Here is a 19,104-nt window from a genome sequence, read left to right as displayed (position 1 = left end):
TCTGTCCCCAGGACTGCAGTGCAACGCATCCGTGGACCTCATTGGCACCTGCTGGCCCCGCAGCCCCGCAGGGCAGCTAGTGGTTCGGCCCTGCCCTGCCTTTTTCTACGGTGTCCGCTACAACACCACAAGTAAGGAAGAAGCTGGAGGGTGGGCCGTCTGCTGGGAGGTGGGACAGGATGGGGAGAGCTTGGAGGTGGGGGAGGTAAGGACGATGATGACAATAACAGTAACACCTCTTGTGGTGGATAGCCCCCGTCTTCCAGAGGTCAGCGCTGTATTCTCCTAGGTGCCCTGTTCTCATTACTGGTGATTCTCACAAGACCCCTGCAAGACACTGTCACACTGGGGCTCAGGGAGGTTAGGGAACTTGTTCCGTCACCAGCTGGTGAGGGGCGAAAATGGAATTTGCATCCACATCTGTCTGGCACTTTCTTCTGCCATTAAACTTCGCGTTAGCCTGTTTGAGCCTACCATAATACCATGAGGCAGGGCAGAAGTCATCAGAGCCCCAGCTGTGTGGATAAGAACCCTGAGTCGAGAGGTTCTGAGGCTACCTCAGGCCCTCCAGCCAGGAGGCAGGGGACCCAGAGTTTTAGATGCACAGGCAAAGGCTCGACTCCGTAGGTGGGGTGGGGACAGGACGGAATGGACCCAGGGTCCATCGGATACTTGATCCTCATGTAAACACCTGGCTCCCTGGAGGCCTGGAACCCCCACGGCCGGGCTTTGCAGCTCCCTGCTATTCCGCTTGCCACTCTCAGAATTAATTTGCTCTCCTCTGTCAATGACTCAGGTCCCTGCTTATCAAGAGAGCAACACCTGCGGGCCAGGGGCCCTAACCTACCCAGGGGGAGGGTGGAGGCCAGATCCCTGCAATTGGGGCCCCCTGTGTATACCCTTGGATCCTGGTGGTCTTGAACTCAGAGCCCCAAGAGGGCACAGGGGTGACCACAGACACCATGTAGTTTACTCCAAGACTCACTGTGTGACCACCCAGCACATTTTTTCCCCTTGTGGCCCTCCAGCCCCTTATCTGCAGATGGAGAGGGCTGGATGGCTTGGCTTCTAAGATGTCTTCCAGCTCAAAACTCCAAATTCTTCTCCTGCCCTCTTTCCTCTACCAGATGGATTAAGGGAGTTAAGGTTGAGGGCCACCTCAGAGGAGTGGGAAGACCCAGCCAGGGAGTGACTCCCCAGGGAGTGACCTGGGAGGCCAGGGCAGGGCAGGAGGCTGGGGCAGCCAGATCAAGCAGCCGAGTGTGTCTGTACCATGACCTGGCCAGGGGAGGGACCCGGGAGAGGGAGAAGAGACGCTGGGAGGGGCATGGGGACCCAGGGGAGGAGGTGCGGAAAGGAAGAAGAGGAGAAGGGCCTCTTGGCCAGGTCAGTCCAAGGGGTGCACAGTTGGCCAGCCCCCAATATAGTCAGGCCCATTTTATAATAAAGAAACTGGGGCACAGAGAGGCTAATAACCTATCAGTGGTCACAGAGCCTGGAGGCAGGGTCACAACCCAGGGATGAGAGCTCTCATGATGCTGGGGGCTGAGTCCTTCCAGAGCCCCTAGGAAGGAGGCATCATCTGTGCATCAGAGGGACTTCCAGGAGGAGGCATCAGTTCCCGTCATTTCCACTTCCAGAGTGATTCTTGCGTCTGGCCCTTCCTGCCCTCATTCCCCAGTGCCACCACCCAGCCTCAGGTTTCAGATATGAGTAGGTCACTCCCTCACTTGGAATCCACCCTTCTGTGGCCTCTGAGATCAAGCCCGAGCTCCGGGGTGGGGCCTGGCAAGCTCTCTGTGGTCATGGCCCTGTCACCCTTTGCAGCCAGCCCTGGCCACCCCCCATGAGCTCCCTCCACTCCCGTTCCAAAGGCTTACTTGACATGGCCCAAATAAGCATTTTAGCCTCAGGGCCTGGACGCACACTTCTCCACTTGCCGGTTCTGCCTGAAGTGGCAGCCAGGAGTCCTAGCTTCTCATTCCCGCTGCATCTGCAGCTGGCTAAGGAGCCCTTGTATGGGCCCCCTCTGGGCCTCAGATTCTCCACCTGCAGAATGGGTGGGAGGGTTGGGTGTGGTGCTCTCTAGGCTCCCCCACGCTTCCCTCTGTGATCCCAGGAAAGAGCTGGGGTGATGGCCCCTTGACCTGGGGTTGGTCTGTCAGGGCAGGGCTGGAAGACCCCTTTCCAGGTGCCCCTGGTGCCAGATGAGGCGGAGCACGCCCAGGCAATCAGTCGCAAGTGGGCGCCCAGAGCTGCACCTCATCATTAGGCAGTAATTAATCCATTTACTGATGAGTTGCTGCCAGGACTTCTAGGCCTTCTCCTTAACGCCCTCCCTCCTGCTGCATCCAATCTTCAAAGGGATGGGAAGCATTTCCAAAAATATCCATTTTCCCGTGAGTCTTCGGGAGGACTGCTCAGCTCAGCAATTAAAGACAAGGAGGTCGCATCTTCCCTGGCAACCGCTCCCCACTTGTTGGGCCTGCTTGCTTTTGGATCAGCTCCTTTCTCCCCATCAAAGCCTGCCTCCTCTGGGTGGGCCAGCCTTGGGCGGGACTCCTGGCTCTCCCCCACATGCCAAGGGGGGTAAGGGTGTCGAGCAAAGGGGGCACCTCCCACGACATCCACCGGTACTCTTTGATGGGGACAAGTGACACGTTCTGAGTCTCATGTAAGGTTATATAAATACAGCTCCAAGACAATAATAATAGAAATAGCCGACATCACATGCCAGGTACAGTTCCAAGCACCTTGTGCATGTTAACTAAAAATATTCAACTCTTGAAGTAGGAGCCGCGATTCAGACGTTCTAACTTACAGAGGAGGAGGCAGACATGTTTCGGGATATGCCCAAGGTCACACAGCTAGTAGAAGGTAGTGCCAGGATTTGACCCTAGGCTGTCTGGGTCCAGGGCCCACAGTTAGCACTACTTCGTGCTGCCTCTTAACTCAAGAACCACCCATCCTGTCCCACCGCCTCGGGACCCTTCCAACCAGATCTCTGTCCCCAAGCCGCCTTCCTTGGAGGTATTTGGGAGCAGCCTCCGGTCCCGGGACTTCCCAGCCATGGCAGAGACAATGGGTTCCCCTGATTCCTCGCCTCCACCTCCCCTCAGGCCTCTGTGAAAACCCAATGGCTGAACCTCAGTCCTCCGGTAACTCATTCCTCATTTGGCGATTAAGAGAGAGTCAGCAGCCTCTTCACCAACTCTGCTCAAAGGCCCAAGGCTCCCTGAGACTGCGGTCCACTGACATGGAAGAGCTTTAAAAATCCATTTAGTCGCTGCAGCTGAGCAACTCCCAGCAGAGGGACCAGGGAGGGGAGTGGAACGAGAGAGGAGAGGCCACGTCTATCTTTCAGCCCTGGAGGCCAGGACAGGCTCCCTGTCATCACCTTCTTGTCCTGATGCTGCCAGCAGAGAGGCAGCTCCCAGGCTGGATGGTCCCTTGGGGATCAGCCGGTTCAGCCCCTCCTTTTATAAATGAGAAGGGAGGTTCTGGAGGTCACTCATGCAGCACAGCAGCAGCGGAGCTGGCCCCAGGGCTCCAGGCTCTAGACCCTCACATGGTTCTGCCCCATGGGGCTCTAGACTCAAGGACCTGGACTCTGGCAGCTTGGAAGCCATAGGAAGACCTGAGGTAAGGGAGGCTCCAGTGGCGATGCTCAGGGCTTCATTTCTCTGCCAAGCAGTTCTGCCTGGAGTCAGAGCCAGAATTAACTCAAGGAAGCATGTTTAGAGCTACTGATGCCAGAGCCGGGTACAGGGTGGGGTGGGGCAACCTCTGCCAGCAGAGAAGATGAAATGGAATTTAGAACTCGCTCTGTCCCTTCCCAGCTGGGTTTCCGGACCCCAGAGCTCGAGCCTGGTGGGCAGGAAGGAGGGTGAGGGGAACATGTTGGGCAGCTCTGCCCATCGCAGGACCCTAAAGCCAGGTGTCAGTTCAGCTCACAGGGCCCCTCCCCATCTCCTTAGAAGGTGACAGGTTCTAGGCTGCCGTCCAGGCTGGTGGCTGCATGAACCCCCATATGTCTCCTGCCTTCTTCCTTGAGTGACATGGGCCTGGCTAGGAGCAGCTGTGGCAGACCTGAGTGACGAGATCTCCCCACACATGCCTGTCACCTGTCATTTTCTGTCGAAAGACCTCCACCATGGATGTTCCCCCCGACACGACCTTCCGACAGAGGCCCGCTGTGGGGAAGTGCTGTCCTGGGGACCTTCCCAAGACCTGCCCCGTGAACTTTGAGCCTCCATGGGCAACACGGCCAGTGAGGACCTCCCACGGCCACCTCTATCAGATGGCTCGACCATGAGAAGCCCGTCATGTCACCTGCCATGTGAGCTGTCACCGCATACCCTTCCACCACTCGTGCCCAGCCTCGTGAGAATGGCCTCATGAGGTCTCACCATTTTTTGCTGTCTTACAAGACCTCCGAATAGGAGATTTCTCAGGAAAGCACCAACCTAGTCATCTGCCACCACATAAGGACTTGCAAGGAAACAGCCCAGGGAGCTGGCCAAGCCTGTCCCGGGGCCAGTCCTGTGGGCAAGATTGTGCCAGCTTGGGTGGGCAGAGCTGTGGCCCACAGGTGGGAATCGGGGGAGCCACCAACCCCTGCTGGAGGCCAATGAGTAGAAAGAGGGAGGAAGGGCCGGGCACGGTGGCTCACACCTGTAATCCCAGCACTTTGGGAGGCCAAGGCAGGCAGATCACCTGAGGTCAGGAGTTCAAGACCAGCCCGACCAACATGGAGAAACCCCATCTGTACTAAAAATACAAAAATTAGCTGGGCGTGGTGGCGCATGCCTGTAATCCTAGCCACTCGGGAGGCTGAGGCAGGAGAATCGGTTGAACCCTGAGGCGGAGGTTGTGGTGAGCGGAGATTGCACCATTGCACTCCAGCCTGAGCAACAAAAGCAAAACTCCATCTCAAAAAAGAAAAAAAAAAGCATCATGAAGATGGGGGTGGGGTAAGGAAGTTCCTCTCCCCAGCTTCACTCCACACAGCCCCCACCCAGCAGTGCCTGTGCTGACCTAGATGGATGCAGAGACGGCTGGCCATCTACAGATCTCCCCATTCATCCATCTGGGCCAGGATGGTCAGACAGGGGCCCGGGCTGCTCCGCCATCACTGCCTCTCTCTTCCTTTTCCAGACAATGGCTACCGGGAATGCCTGGCCAACGGCAGCTGGGCCGCCCGCGTGAATTACTCCGAGTGCCAGGAGATCCTCAATGAGGAGGTGAGGCTGAGCCAAGCGAGGCTGCCCATATGGAGGGGGGTCCAGGGTCTCCGGCAGAGTTTTGTGCCTGCTACTTGGAGTCAGGGAGCCAGAGGCTAATGTCAAGGCCTTGCCGTAGCGAAGCCGACTGGGGAGCTGTAGCCATTGGCTTGGAAATGGCCCATGGGCCATTGAGAGCGAGCTGGGCCAGTGGGGCACTGGGCAGGCTCTGATGGCAATGAGACAGGTCCTTGTTCCTTCCTTCCTTCCTTCTCCTCATGCTCATTGGGCAGCCGCTTGCACTGGGCATGGGATTGTCCTGGGGGTGCAAAGGGAGACCAACTTGGTCACAGGAGTCCCACCCTTTTCCACCACTCGTGCCCGAGAGATGCATCCAGTTCCAGCCATGGGGCTGTATGGGAACAAGGGACGGGGTGTAGGTAGCAGTGCAGGTCAAAAAAGCCCTTGGAAAACCTTTTAAAATGTTAAATGTTTTTGAGTAGATGTTGCTTACACAGAATTCAGAAGGTACAAATGGGAATGCAGTGTCCCCTCCCACCCCATCCCCAGCCACTGGATTCCCTGCCAGAGGCAACCGTTTTGCCAGTTTCACTAATGTTCTTCCAGAGACATTCTCCGCTTATACGAGTAATTATATATAGGTATTCTTTTTTGCTTTTACCTGAAGGTTGCATATTAGTCTACACCTTGCTTTCTTCATATAATCATCTGTCTTGGAGATGGTTCCACATCAGTACATAAAGAGCATCTTCATTCTTTCTGCATTTGCATAATATCACAAAATATACCATAATTTATTTTAACCAGTCTTTGTTCCTAGTCTTCGGTTATTACAAATGGTGCTGCAGTGAATAATCTTTGAAGGGTGACATTTGGCACAGACAAATATATCTATCCCGGAGCTGCTGCTGCCCTCAGTCTCTCCCACTCCCTCTCCTTTCCCACCCGACGCTTTCCCCCTGGGTGCTGAGGAAGGCAGGGGTCAAAGGGCAGAAGGGGGGACAACCCAGGCTGTCTGAGCACCCGGACTTCTGAGTGTGGAAGAGACGTACCAACCTAGGCAGTTGCAAGAACCCATCACCTAAAGATCAGAGCTGGAAGGGACCTTGGAGACTCTCCCTCCCATCTTGAGGTTCCCAGACCTGCCTGGTTATAAGAATCACCCAGAGGCAGATCACCTGAGGTCAGGAGTTAGAGACCAGCCTGGCCAACATGGTGAAACCCGTCTCTACTAAAAATACAAAATTAGCCAGGTGTGGTGGTGGGCGCCGGTAATCCCAACTACTCAGGAGGCTGAGGCAGAAGAATCGCTTGAACCTGGGAGGTGGAGGTTGTAGTGAGCCAAGATCATGCCACTGCACTCCAGCCTAGGCGACAGAGCAAGACTCCGTCAAAAAAAAAAAAAAATCGCCCAGAGCACTTGCCCAAATACAGGCTCCAGGGCCACACCCAACACCTAAAAAACACACTGTCCGAGGAGGACCTGGGAATCCCTGTCTTTAATGAGTGCCCCCCGGGAGCCTTCTGATGGGGCAAAAGCCAGAAACTCTAATCTAGTGTAACCCGTTCACATTACAGACAAGGAGACTGGGGACCAGAAAAGGGGAATGAGTAAGGTCATGTGGCCACAAGGTCATGTGGCCAGAGTGAGTCAGAGCCTGGAACCCGGGGCTTTGAAGCTCAGGCTCCGCTTTGCCCACTGCCAGGTATCTGGCGTGAAACAAAGTTAACGGAGAAAGAATCACTTTCCTCCACCTGTAGCTCCCACCCCAGCCCGGCACGCTTTGGTTAGCCCCACCCCTGGCTTCCTGGCCTCAAGTCACTGAGCTAACTCGGGACTCTGCTATCTCCTTCCAGAAGCTGCAGATAGGTCAGTGCCTAGCGTAAAAGAATGATGAGTTCTTCCACGGTGCTGTTCTGGCAGGGCGGGGGCTGCCTGGTTCTCAGATCCCACAGGCCAGACCTTCGGGTGGCACTCAAGGCTGGGGTGGATTGGTCGGGCCCCTGATGATCTGACCTGAGCAGAGAAAGCCCCCAGCTCGCTAAGCCCCCACACAGAAAGTCCACCTGGAAAGCCCTGGGATTGGGAGGAGGGCTCCTCCTGGACCGGGGGAAGGAAGTGGGGTTCCAGGTTAGGAGAGTTAGTTGGGCCAGAAGAGATGGCCTTGGCTCGGGGGTGGGAGTGGGCAAGACCATTCAGGGATGTGGGACCCATAGCCTGGCACACAGTAGAGGAGGTGGGAGGAAAGGAAAGCGAGTCAGTGCTGTCGGCGGCTCAGGACCACACACCATGCCAGAAAGAGGTGGCGGGGAGGAGGCCCAGCTGAGGCCGGGCCGCTGGCCACAGTCTGTCACCGCTGGTCCCCGCCTCACACCCGGCACTCCACCCTCCTGAGGATCAGGGTGGGGTCTTTGTGGGTCACCCATCTCTCCTGCTCTAATGTAAGCCCCTTCCTTTCAGTTGGCTGATGGAGACACTCAGCAGCCCCCATTTCCCCAGCACCCTTCAGAGGCCCAAGGGCAGTAGGTTAGCCACCCTCAGCCTGCCCTGCAACGCCCACCCCTGCCAGGACAGGGGTCTCTCCCTCTCTCCAGCAGCAGGGTTAGGACAAGGAAGAGGGTGAGGAGCCCGCTCTCATCAGCCCCGCTTTGCTTTGCAGTGGGAACAGCAGGGACCTTCGGGGTTGGGTTTCAATGGGAACCTGCTACCTGACCTGAGCAGGCTACCTAACCTCACCAAGTTCCCTAATGTGGCAGCCAGGAATTCAGATCTGTGCCTCCTGGGGATGGGAGGGTGGTGTTGACCTGTCTTGGCGTATGGGGGACTTTCCATTCACCTGCCACCCCCCATCCCTCATCTCCCCCATGAGGTCACGGGAGGTCCCAGTGTATACTTGGGGGAGTGACTTGCCCCCACCAGCCCACCCTGCCTGGCTCTGCCACCTCTTTCCCCAGCAGCCCCTGCTGGCCTGGTGCCTAGCACGCTGGGTAATCAATTAATTTAATGAGTGAAAATGCCATCCCCTTCTGCCAGCCCCCAGCCTTGCCAGCCCCCTCCCGGAACTGCAGGGAAAAGTAGCCAGTGAATTGAGTGGCAGGTTTCTCAGCTCTGGACGTGGACTAAGCCCTCATTAAGCTCCAGCGCCCTGGGGTACTGCAGATAACGGATTCACAGAAGTCTGCCTGTGAAATGGGACTTGCGAGGGCACCCCAAGGCCAGGCACCCCAGGAGATCTGCCCAAAGCCGGCACCACCAGGGACAGGCCCCCAACTGGAGAGCCTGTTGCATGCATGGCTAGCCTGGGGATGGCACTGAGCCCCAGCACCACCCTCCACGCACCCCCCCGACCCGGTATCAGCACCTTCTCCCTCCACTGTGTTCTCTTCCTTCCCCACCGTCCGGCTCTCCCCTTCCCTGACACTTGCACACACTCCTTCCCCTTTCCCCACGCTCTGCTGAGCAGGAGCCGGGGCTCAGGCACAGCCTGGGCGACCACACCTTGGTGGGACATGAAATGGATTCTGGGGTCTGGGTTTGTGGGCCAAGGTTCACTGCTCACCATGTGGGGAGAGGCAAGCGGTGGTTGGACCAGGGCTTCTGAACTGTGAAGGTGCTTTTTCCTGAAACAAAGCTCCGATTCTGTGGGCCTAGGGTAGGCCATATAGCCCACTCTCCTCACCATCACTGCCAGCGTCTCCGTGTGCAGTTGCTGGGCCAGGGCTCTTCGAGGATCGAGGGGCTGGAGTGAGTGCCCACTGCGGGGCAAGAGGAGTAGCTCTGGAAGCCTTGGTGGAGAGGAGGTGCCCGAATGGAGGGAGCACCAGGGGGGGACTTGAAAGGGAGGTCTCATTGCTACTGTCCCCGAGAGGCATCAGGACAGGTCTGGCACTGCAGCGCCTGGGACGAGGTGGTGTCCTGCAGAGAGTCCAGGGCACTAATTGCTTATTCAATTTGGGTCACTGAGGGTACAGCGGAGTGGGCTCTGCCGAGTGCCATGCTGTGCCACCCTCCTTAGGGTGGGGTGCCTGCTGGTCTTAGGTCTCCAGACTGGACGGAGATGGAGTGCTGGTCAGGGCCCCAGGGGTGGCTATGTCCTTTGGACATCCCAGCTGCTTTGCTGTCATCATGGCCGTCAGTCAGGGTGTCCCTGGCTGTCCCTGGGGTGCTGCTGACTCTCTAGGCGTCCCTGGCCACCTCTCAGGGTGTTCCTGGGAGTCTCTCAAGGCCTTGCTGTCTCTTTAGATAATGCCGGCCAGAGCTCTGGTTGTTCCTGGAGATTTCGCAGTGTCACTGGCTTCTGTCTGGGTGTCACAGGACGTATGTCTCAGGGTATCGGCAGCCATCTATCAGGCTCTCTCCAGCTGTCTTAGGCTGCTTCTCAGGTTGCATCATGCTGATGTGGCCGATGAGAGACAGGGCTCAAACCCAGCCCAGGGAGTCGCACAGAGTCTTTGTCCCCCAGGAGTGGTTCGGCTGATTCTCCCTCTCAGGCTCTGTGGAGAGAAGCCCTCATGGGCACCATCCTTCCGACAGAAGGTCCCCTGAGGCTCCAGGGCCCAGAATGGAGTGAGACCGCCCCAGAGGGTGCCTCTGCTTTCAATTCCTGCTTGTCCCCCAAGAAATGTCCCAGGGGACTGGGTGCAATGGCGCACACCTGTAATCCCCACACTTTGGGAGACACAGGAGGGCGGATTGCCTGAGCTCAGGAGTGTGAGACCAGCCTGGGCAACACGGTGAAACCCCATCTCTACCAAAAATACAAAAATTAAGCCAGGTGTGGTGGCGCACGCGTGTGATCCCAGCTACTCGGGAGGCTGAGGCAGGAGAATCAGTTGAACCCCCAGGAGGCAGAGGCTGCAGTAAGCCAAGATCCCATCACTCCAGCCTGGGTGACAGAGCGAGACTCCATTCCCCGCTCCCCCCCCAAAAAAAGAAATGTCCCAGAGAAACAGGGAAAAGAGGGATTTCAATGCCAGGCAGACCCAGCCATGGTGTGGCCAAGTATTCAGCCTCTTGCAAGGGAAGAACGGAGATGAGAGGGGCAGTCTCCAAGGGCAGCTGCGGGAAAGAAGAACAGTGGTGTCTGCGGAGCTCCTAGCACAGGGTTCAGCATACAGCAGGTGCTTAATAGATGACTCCTCCCCACTCCATCCCCAAGGGCCTGGTATGGCCTGACTCAGGAGCGAGGCAGGGCCCTGGCAGGTGACAGTGAAGGGTCTCCCTGCATGCTGTGCTCTTCCCGCCCAGCCTGGGCCTGTGAACGAGGCCAGGGTGTCGTGCCATGCTCAGCTCCATACATGCTGTCATTACCCAGGGGCTTCTCAGCATGGATTTGTGGGAAATTTAATAAAAGGATATTAAATACCAGTTCCAGACAGGCTGTGATATGTACATATATTCAGGAGCCTCTGGATTGGGGCCTCTGCCGCCAGGCGCTTAGAGATCCTCCCTGCTTGCATGGGTGGGTGATGGGTACCCTCCCCTCACTTCCCCTCTCTGTCTCTCTCTCTCCTGCCTTTGTTCACATCTCCCTGGATCCCAGCCCTTTGGAGGCTGGAGTTGCTAATGTGATTTCCTGCCATGTTCCAGGAAGCCTCTGCCTGGAAACCATCTCCAAGAACAGTTTCTGTAGGAGTCTCTGGAGCTGAGAGGTTCCCCAGTGAGGATGCCCCTTCAGAAGGGCCTTGGCTGCCTAGCAGAGCTGGGCATAGGGCCTTGGCTTCTCCTGGGATGCCTGGTAGATAGGGCTGGACTTGGTCTCTGGTTTCGTGGGTTCTGTAATTCTGACAGGAAGGCCCCTGAAGGGCCAGGAGCTCCTTGGTGGCTCTGAGAGGATGATGAGGGCCGTTGTGAGCTCACCGCTTCTCGGCACTTACACCTTACCCACTTCTGTGCCTCGTCATCTGTCAGCCCCGCCCCAGAGCCTGGAAATGGGGAGGAAGGGAGGTGCTGCCAGAGACCCCTCGCTTCTCAAAGCCACCTGCTTTCCAACACCCGTCCCTCCTTCCTTCACTCACACAGTGCTTCGGAGGTCTACTGCGTGTCAAGCTCTGGGTTTCCAGGCCCTGCTTGCTTCTTGGGACCTATAAGAGTGTGGGTGGGGGCTTTGCTCTTGGGCAGGGGTCTGCAGAGAGCTGGGCATGGGGACTGGCCAGTCCCGTGTGATGGGCTGGGGACCTGTTTCAGCCTTCGCATCTTGCCAGTTCACACATGCAGGCAGGAGGGGGTTTTGACGTTGCTCGACCTCCAGTGCATCTGCATAACCTCTGTGCTGTTCACGTACAAAATAAAGCCCAGATGCCCTTCCCGCTCCTGACGGGGTTGCCCTGGCGGTTTAAGACGATAACAGATTTGAAAATCCTCTGTTAAGTGGGAAGGCTTCATCACTCTTGGAACTTAAGATTGCTGGAAAGAGGAGGGCAGTGACCTCCACTGGTATATTTAATTCATTAAGAAATAAACCAAGGAATGTGTTCCAGGCCCGGGAGAGGATCCAGCTCACGCTGCACAGATCCCGCTGGGCCAGGGATGGGGAAGGCCCTGGGAAGTGAATTATGGAGCCTAAAGAGACTTTTCTGTGGTTTCTTCTGATTTCTAAGCAGCTGCCTGGCCCTTCGTCGCTCACAGGAGCAGGCTGCGTAGCAGCAGGAGGGGTTTAGGGGCGCCGAGAAGATGGTGACTCGGTTCAGAAATGGGTGGAGAAGAGAAATCCCGGGAGAACAGTGTCTCTGCAGCCGAGAGGTCCACCTGGTGTTCCGACCGGGCGGAAGCATGGGCAGATGCGGGTGTGAGGGCACCCCTGTGAGCCGGCCACATGCACTTGTGCACATGGAGGGGAGTCTGTGTGGAGTGGGGAGTCCTGCGTGATGTGGAGATTCAGTTCGACACAACACGCAGTAGTGAACAGAGCACAGGATTCAGGGACAGACAGAGCATTAAACTGGATGGCTTTGCTCTGATGTGATGCCTGACCAGCAGCAGGCACTCAGGAAGTGGGGGGTGGCCCTTGAGATCATGCCCCGCTCCATCCCAGCCACCCCCAGGCGATGTCCTCACACAGCGGCTCACATCTAGTGGACGCAAGGGCTGAGCTGTGCAGGAGCCTCACCTCTGCCCCTCTCTCCTGCTCCAGAAAAAGAGCAAGGTGCACTACCACGTTGCAGTCATCATCAACTACCTGGGCCACTGTATCTCCCTGGTGGCCCTCCTGGTGGCCTTTGTCCTCTTTCTGCGGCTCAGGTGAGAAGACCCCAGCAGTGTCTCCTCCTGTCCCCAGGCTCTAGAGCAGGAGCAGGGTGGAGAAGTGAGAGACAGGAGCAGCTCTGGGTCGGGGTGGGGGTTGCTGGGAGGGGGCGCAGGGGCTGGCTTATCCGGGAGGCTCAGGTCTCTGGGAACCTCTGGCAGAGCCGTTCTTCCCCCTCCCCAGTAGCTGCTAGAATGGTGGAGAGGGACAAAGTTTGTCTTGTGTCACCCACACCCAGGCCGGGCTGCTCCCACTGGGGCGACCAGGCAGATGGAGCCCTAGAGGTGGAGGCTCCATGGAATGATGACCCCTTTTCATGTTCAAAGGTGCCTGGGCCCCAGCGCTACTGCCAAGGATGCAGGTGGCAGAGCTGGGGATGGGGACAGGTGGGATTAGGAGCCGAGCATCAGAGCTGGAGGCTGGGAGCAGGGCTAACCCCTGTGACTGTCTGTCCTGGAATGTCAGGGAGTGGAAGGTACCCCCAGGGGAAGCAGGCATCCCCAGGAAGCCAGCTGCCCCGGTCCATGGAGCACAGGCTGCATGACAGGCTCTGCGTGGGGCTTACGTCTGGGTGGGCTGCAGGCAGGAAGGGCTCCACGGGGCATCAGGAGAGCCTTGCTGCCACCTCCCTGTGTCACTTGGCCAGTCGGCCTCACCCTGTGCCTCAGTTTCCTCATGTACACCTCTGGGCGGGGGTGATGCGGACAGCCCGCCCCTCATCCTCTCTCCTGTCACTCCGTCACCTGCCCGCCCTGCTGTGCCAGGAGCATCCGGTGCCTGAGAAACATCATCCACTGGAACCTCATCTCCGCCTTCATCCTGCGCAATGCCACCTGGTTCGTGGTCCAGTTCACCATGAGCCCCGAGGTCCAGCAGAGCAACGTGGTATGTCCTGACGGGGACATGGGGAGCAGGCCGGGCCAAGCCCGGGTCAGAGGTGGGCCTGCCTTGCAGAGGAGGGGCCCACAGAACAGGAGTGGGACCCCAGGGTGTGCCCCGTCCTGCCTGGGGGAGGCCCAGGCCCAGGGCTTGGTGCCGCCCCTGCCCCCGTCATCATCTCCGGTTGGGGGTGGGGTGGCAGGCCTGGTGCAGGTTGGTGACAGCTGCCTACAACTACTTCCACGTGACCAACTTCTTCTGGATGTTCGGTGAGGGCTGCTACCTGCACACGGCCGTCGTGCTCACCTACTCCACCGAGCGGCTGCGAAAGTGGGTGTTCATCTGCATCGGCTGGGGTGAGCTGCGCAGCACCCGCCGAGGCCTGGGCAGTGGCGGCCGCCAGGCTGCCCTTCCTCGCCCAGACTCAGGCCAGTGGGTTGGGGGGCCTGAGGGATAGAGGCCTTGTTGGGGCTGTGGGGTGCACATCATAGCCCTCTGCTCCTCTTGGGGGTGGTGGGCAGTAGGAGCACCTTGAAGGAGGCTTGTGAGTTTGAGATCCACCCCGGCTAGCCCCAGGGCCCCTGGAGCCTGGGCTGCAGTGGGGTCCTCCAGGCCTGCGCCTCCCAGCCCCCGATGAGGGCTCTGTGACAGCCCATCTCTCCCCCAGGTGTGCCCTTCCCCATCATTGTGGCCTGGGCCATCGGGAAGCTGTACCACGACAATGAGAAGTAAGTCACCTCCTTTCACTTCCTGACCCCGAGGTTTAGGCTCCCAGCCCGGCGTGGTGACAGTCCCCAAGGGCCTTGGGCCATGCCGGCTTTCCTGTCAGGACCATGGTTTTCTGCATCTATAAAGGGAGGGATTTGGGGGCTGGACTCAGTCGGAGGGTCCCTGCCTGTGCTCTGCCTAGGTGGGGCTGGACAGGCAGGACCCAGCCTCCTCTGTCTGCTTCACAGGAAGCAGCCTGGGGCCAGACTGCCCAGGTTCATAATCATGGCTCCATCATTAAATAGCTGTGTGACCTTGCACTGATTACTGCAGTGTGCCTCAGTTTCCTCATCTGTAAAATGGATGTGCTGTTGCCTCAAAGGGCTATTGTGGGGTGATATGAGTTAATCTGTATTAAGCATTTAGAATAGTTCCTGGCACATAGAGCAAATGCTGTATAAATGTGTTCTATTTGTATTAAGATGTCTTAATAAAAGATTCTGTGAATTTAATAGAAATGGACCCAGATGATCTCAGAGGCTCCTTCCAGCTCTGAAGTTCTTTGGTTCCTTATGAAACAGACTCAGATGTTTTCAATCGTGCCTGAAAAGTTGATTTCTGCTGCAGTGGTTATCAATCTTGCTCACATTAAAATCACCTGGGATGCTTCAACAAGTACCAGTGCCCAGGTTCCGCCCCCAGAGAGTTGGGTGTAATTGGTCTGGGGTGTGGCCTGGCACCCAGAATTCTTGAAAACTGCCCAGGTGATTCTAATGTGCAGCTGAAATTGAAAACCACTGAGAGAGAGGGGGGCAGAAAAGGTGGACATGGATGGCAGTGGAGCCCCAGGATATTCTTTGCCAAACAAAGTGTTCCCAGGAACCTGAGTGTCTGACCTGGAGTCCAAGTGGCCTCCATCACAGTGACAAGCCCTCTCCTCCCCTACGGAGGGAACGGGGCCTGTACAGCTTCACTGGGCTGGACGAGGAGCCTGGAAGATTATCTTGCATGTTCATGAGGGTGACTCCCTCCTGACTCAGGCCCGGCTGGCTCTCACTGCATTTGCACAGCCAGAAAGGTGGGGGCCCAGCCTGGATGGAAGGCCTGGGTCCCAGAGCAGGAGCACTGTAAATCCTGAGCGGTGGTGCCTGCAGATGTGTGCGTGTGAGTACAGGAGGTGGTGGGGAAACGGGTTTCAAAAAGTGCTTACGGCCGGGTAAGGTGGCTCACGCCTATAATCCCAACAGTTTGGGAGGCCAAGTGGGCAGATCACTTGAGGTCAGGAGTTCCAGACCAGCCTGGCCGACATGGTGAAACCCCACATCTACTTAAAAAAAAATACATAAATTAGCAGGGTGTGCTGTTGCGTGCCTGTAGTCCCAGCTACTCGGGAGGCTGAGGCAGAAGAATCTCTTGAACGCAGGAGGCAGAGGTTGCAGTGAGCTGAGACTGCACCACTACACTCCAACTTGGGCAACAGAGTGAGACTCCACAAATCTCAAAAAACAAAGCAAAACAAAAACTAGCTAAAGGAGAAAGGGGCTCTGAGCGGCTCTGAAGCCCCACCTGGTGGTGAGAATTCAACACTGCAACAGAGAGGATCTGGGTGTGAGAAAGCAGAAAAACCTTGCCGGCCAGAGGTCCAAGGACTGGACTGGCCCTCAGAAGCTGTGTTTGGTTGGCATGGTGTTTTCTGAAAACTTCATTTTGTAGCCAAACTTTAAAAAGTCCCAAGGTTTTATATACATATCTCAATTTCTGGCTTATGAGATCTAGCCACTGGGGGTTCATACCCACGAGGACTTACGGGCTTCCAGTTTGTCTGGTCCCCAGGCCTCCCTGGAGCTTGCTGGGGGGACGCTCGGGAAAAAGCAAAGCGATTACCTCCTGCAGCAGGTGGAACCTGTGCACGTGTTCCTCTCAAGGTCGTTTAGGCTGCGATTAGACAGATTCAGGCCGAGATTGTGAACTGCTGGGTGCCCACTGGGTGACAGGTGTGGTGCCACTCCCACCAGCGGCCCCCCGGAGGCCATGCTGGGTCTCAGCCACAGCTAGGGGACTGTGAGGGGGAGCTGAAGACGCAGGCTGTGTTGGGCCGATGCCCATTCCCGGCCACTCAGTCTTTCCCACTGTCCCCCTCCTGCCCCGGTGCTTGCTTCCAACTTTGCATGTCATCGCAGAGGATGCTGTCCATTCTGCAGATGGGACAACTGAGGCATGGCAGTGGAATCAAGTAACTTGACCTTCTGCCAGGGTTGGAATTGGGGTGTCTACCTCCTGGCCTCCAGCCCCAGTCCTGTCCTGGCCAAGCACTGTCCCTCCCCATGCCACTGAGGCGGACGCAAATGACTCCTCCTCCCTTTTCCTCTGTGGCCTTCTAGGTGCTGGTTTGGCAAAAGGCCTGGGGTGTACACCGACTACATCTACCAGGGCCCCATGATCTTGGTCCTGCTGGTAAGAACCTGGGTAGGGGCGGGAAACAGAGCCCAGTGGGGAGGGGCAATTAGTGCTAACTGTGGACAGAAAGGACCCCTCTGCCTAGAGGTGGGGGCCACGCAAACAGGGGGCATGGGCCGGGGATGTGCAGGTGCTCATGAGGAGGGGGGAGAAGAGCAGGAGCACTGAGGCAAGAGTTGAGAAGGCTGCATTCCAGCCTCTTGCACACTCCGGCCTGCTGGTGTGCTCAAATTGCAGATCAATTTCATCTTCCTTTTCAACATCGTCCGCATCCTCATGACCAAGCTCCGGGCATCCACCACATCTGAGACCATTCAGTACAGGTAACCGGGTACCGCCTCCCCCAGGCCTGGCAGTCCTTCCTGATGAAACCCTGCTCCCCATGCCTCTCACATGCCAGAGACCTGCCACTGCCTCCCCCAACCCGGCTCTGTCCTGGGGTGGGCTGTGACTCCGAGCCTCCCCACCTGCCCCACCCCAGGAAGGCTGTGAAGGCCACTCTGGTGCTGCTGCCCCTCCTGGGCATCACCTACATGCTGTTCTTCGTCAATCCCGGGGAGGATGAGGTATCCCGGGTCGTCTTCATCTACTTCAACTCCTTCCTGGAGTCCTTCCAGGTACAGCCCTGGAGAGCCACATTGGCGCCTCCTTGGGTGGGGATTCTCCCCAGCAGAGGCCTGGAGGGCAGGAGGCCAGGGAGAAGCAAGGGGCAGCCCAGAGGCTGGGTGGGCGACACCTGCAGCCAGGCTTTGACGCCTCCTCTCTCCTCCCCAGGGCTTCTTTGTGTCTGTGTTCTACTGTTTCCTCAACAGTGAGGTGAGGACCACAGGGACCTGCCTCGGGGCTCAGGGTGGCGAAGCCTGTTGGGGCCGGAGATTGTCTAGAGCCTTCTCCTCCCCTCCCAGGGCTGGCTCTCTCTTCCCCGCTCCTCCTAGGGGAATGCTGCTGGGAGCCCCAGGCCGGCCCCTCCCACCTGTCCACTCCCACAAGACAGCCCCTCCTTTGCTCTCAGAGGCAGCTGGCACCGGGCTGGAAGCCAGGGCTCCAGTCTCCTTGATAAGCCTGTGAGAACCAGGAAGGGCGGAGCCCTGGGCAGGGGATGCATGTGGGTTGAGGGTAGGGAGCCTTCAGGGCAAAGGCCATACGGCGCCTTCGTGTGAGTTGGAAAAGGATACCCCTTCCCCAGTGCACTTTAGAAACCTGTTCCGACAAACATGCAAAGCAGCCGTGTTAAGGGTGTGAGTGTTGCCCCCTCCTGAGGACCTCCGTGTACTCAGCTCACCTGCACAGCTGCCTGTGGCAGCCCAGAGGAGGGAGGGGGTCCTGAGCCCCAGGCTGATGTCGTGCTCTTCCCTGTGCCCGCAGGTCCGCTCTGCCATCCGGAAGAGGTGGCACCGGTGGCAGGACAAGCACTCGATCCGCGCCCGGGTGGCCCGCGCCATGTCCATCCCCACCTCCCCAACCCGTGTCAGCTTTCACAGCATCAAGCAGTCCACGGCAGTCTGAGCTGGCAGGCCTTGGAGCAGCCCCCCAAGAACTGTGGCTGGGGGCATGACGGCCAGGCTCCTGGACCACCCTGTCTGTGGAGGCGACCTGTTAGATCTCATGCCCACTCCCCCAGGAGCAGCTGGCACTGACAGCCTGGGGGTTCCACTCTGCCCCTGCAGCTGTGCAGTATTCTAGCTCATGAGTGGAAAGTCATCTACAGGACTGGGCCGGGCCCGGGGCCTCTGGCTTCCCTGCCTGATCCTCCCTGGAGAAGGGACATGGGAATGAATGGACATGCGGTGCTGGACACCCACAGCAGCACGCGTGTCCCTCCAAACCTGTCTTCTCCCAGAGCACAAGAAGGCCAGCCTACTAGGGCCTGGGGCTGCCCTCGGCATCTGTGGGGAGGCTGTTCGCTGCCCCAGGGCATCATGGGCAACTCGTGACAGCCTCTGACTCACCATGATGATGCCTCTGAACCTCGGCGATGCCTTCCGACACCACTGGGAACCAAGGGCCCCTGCTCAGGAGCCCTGGAGATAGAAGTCAGGTGTCATCGTCAGACATGGGGCCACAGCTCTAGAGTCACCCTCCAGGCCTCCAGAACCTCACTGGCACTGTGGCACTGCCACCAGCAATGCCCTGCCTCGCTGCCTTCACCCTGAACATTTACTACCCTGCAGGCCAGGCCAGCTTCCCCTCACTTAACCCTCACCGCACAACCATCACCTCCTGCCCCCGGGTTTCCTCTTTTGTGAGAAGATGGGGGCTGAAGGGGTCAGAGTGGCCTGTGAGCAAGAGCCAGGCGTGTCTGAGCCCCGGCATCTGGGCCAGAGCTTGTGGCCCCGGATGGCCTCTGGGGCAGGACCACTAGCTAAGCAAGCGAGGAGAAGGCCCTTGCCCAAGTGGCTCTTGGGACAGCGTGCTGCTTACACTCTAGGTGTGACTGGCCCAGCACCCACTGAGCTGCCCATGTCTGGAGGGACTGGACAGCCAGAGCAGGGTTTGGGGAGCACTAGCAGATGAGGGTGTTGGCTGTGAGGTGGGTGGCTGGTATAAATAATATTATTTATCTTTTCAACCAG

At 57.7% G+C, this 19,104-nt stretch overlaps 1 protein-coding gene across 3 annotated transcripts in view; it reads left to right on the top strand.

Moving 5' to 3' along the window:
* CRHR1 (corticotropin releasing hormone receptor 1) overlaps positions 1 to 19,104 on the top strand; it is a 51,798-nt gene extending 32,694 nt beyond the window's left edge. The window contains exons 3-13 of one of the 3 annotated variants that reach the window (XM_064369181.1): positions 12 to 131; positions 5,158 to 5,243; positions 12,377 to 12,483; positions 13,252 to 13,372; positions 13,569 to 13,722; positions 14,034 to 14,094; positions 16,456 to 16,528; positions 16,769 to 16,854; positions 17,013 to 17,148; positions 17,306 to 17,347; positions 17,897 to 19,104. In XM_064369181.1, coding sequence (XP_064225251.1) covers positions 12 to 131; positions 5,158 to 5,243; positions 12,377 to 12,483; positions 13,252 to 13,372; positions 13,569 to 13,722; positions 14,034 to 14,094; positions 16,456 to 16,528; positions 16,769 to 16,854; positions 17,013 to 17,148; positions 17,306 to 17,347; positions 17,897 to 18,037 — 1,127 coding nt within the window. In that variant the 3' untranslated portion in view covers positions 18,038 to 19,104. Of the gene's footprint in view, positions 1 to 11; positions 132 to 4,172; positions 4,340 to 5,157; positions 5,244 to 12,376; positions 12,484 to 13,251; positions 13,373 to 13,568; positions 13,723 to 14,033; positions 14,095 to 16,455; positions 16,529 to 16,768; positions 16,855 to 17,012; positions 17,149 to 17,305; positions 17,348 to 17,896 lie in introns of those variants that run through there. The other 2 variants (XM_012443885.3, XM_064369182.1) reach the window with 2 other exon arrangements.

This window comes from Aotus nancymaae, unplaced genomic scaffold, assembly GCF_030222135.1.
Source record: "Aotus nancymaae isolate 86718 unplaced genomic scaffold, 86718_ANA_hifiasm-v0.15.2.pri h1tg000089l, whole genome shotgun sequence".
Taxonomy (NCBI): domain Eukaryota; kingdom Metazoa; phylum Chordata; class Mammalia; order Primates; family Aotidae; genus Aotus; species Aotus nancymaae.
Note: the sequence above shows the minus strand (reverse complement) of the source record. Positions and strands in the feature narration are given on the sequence as shown.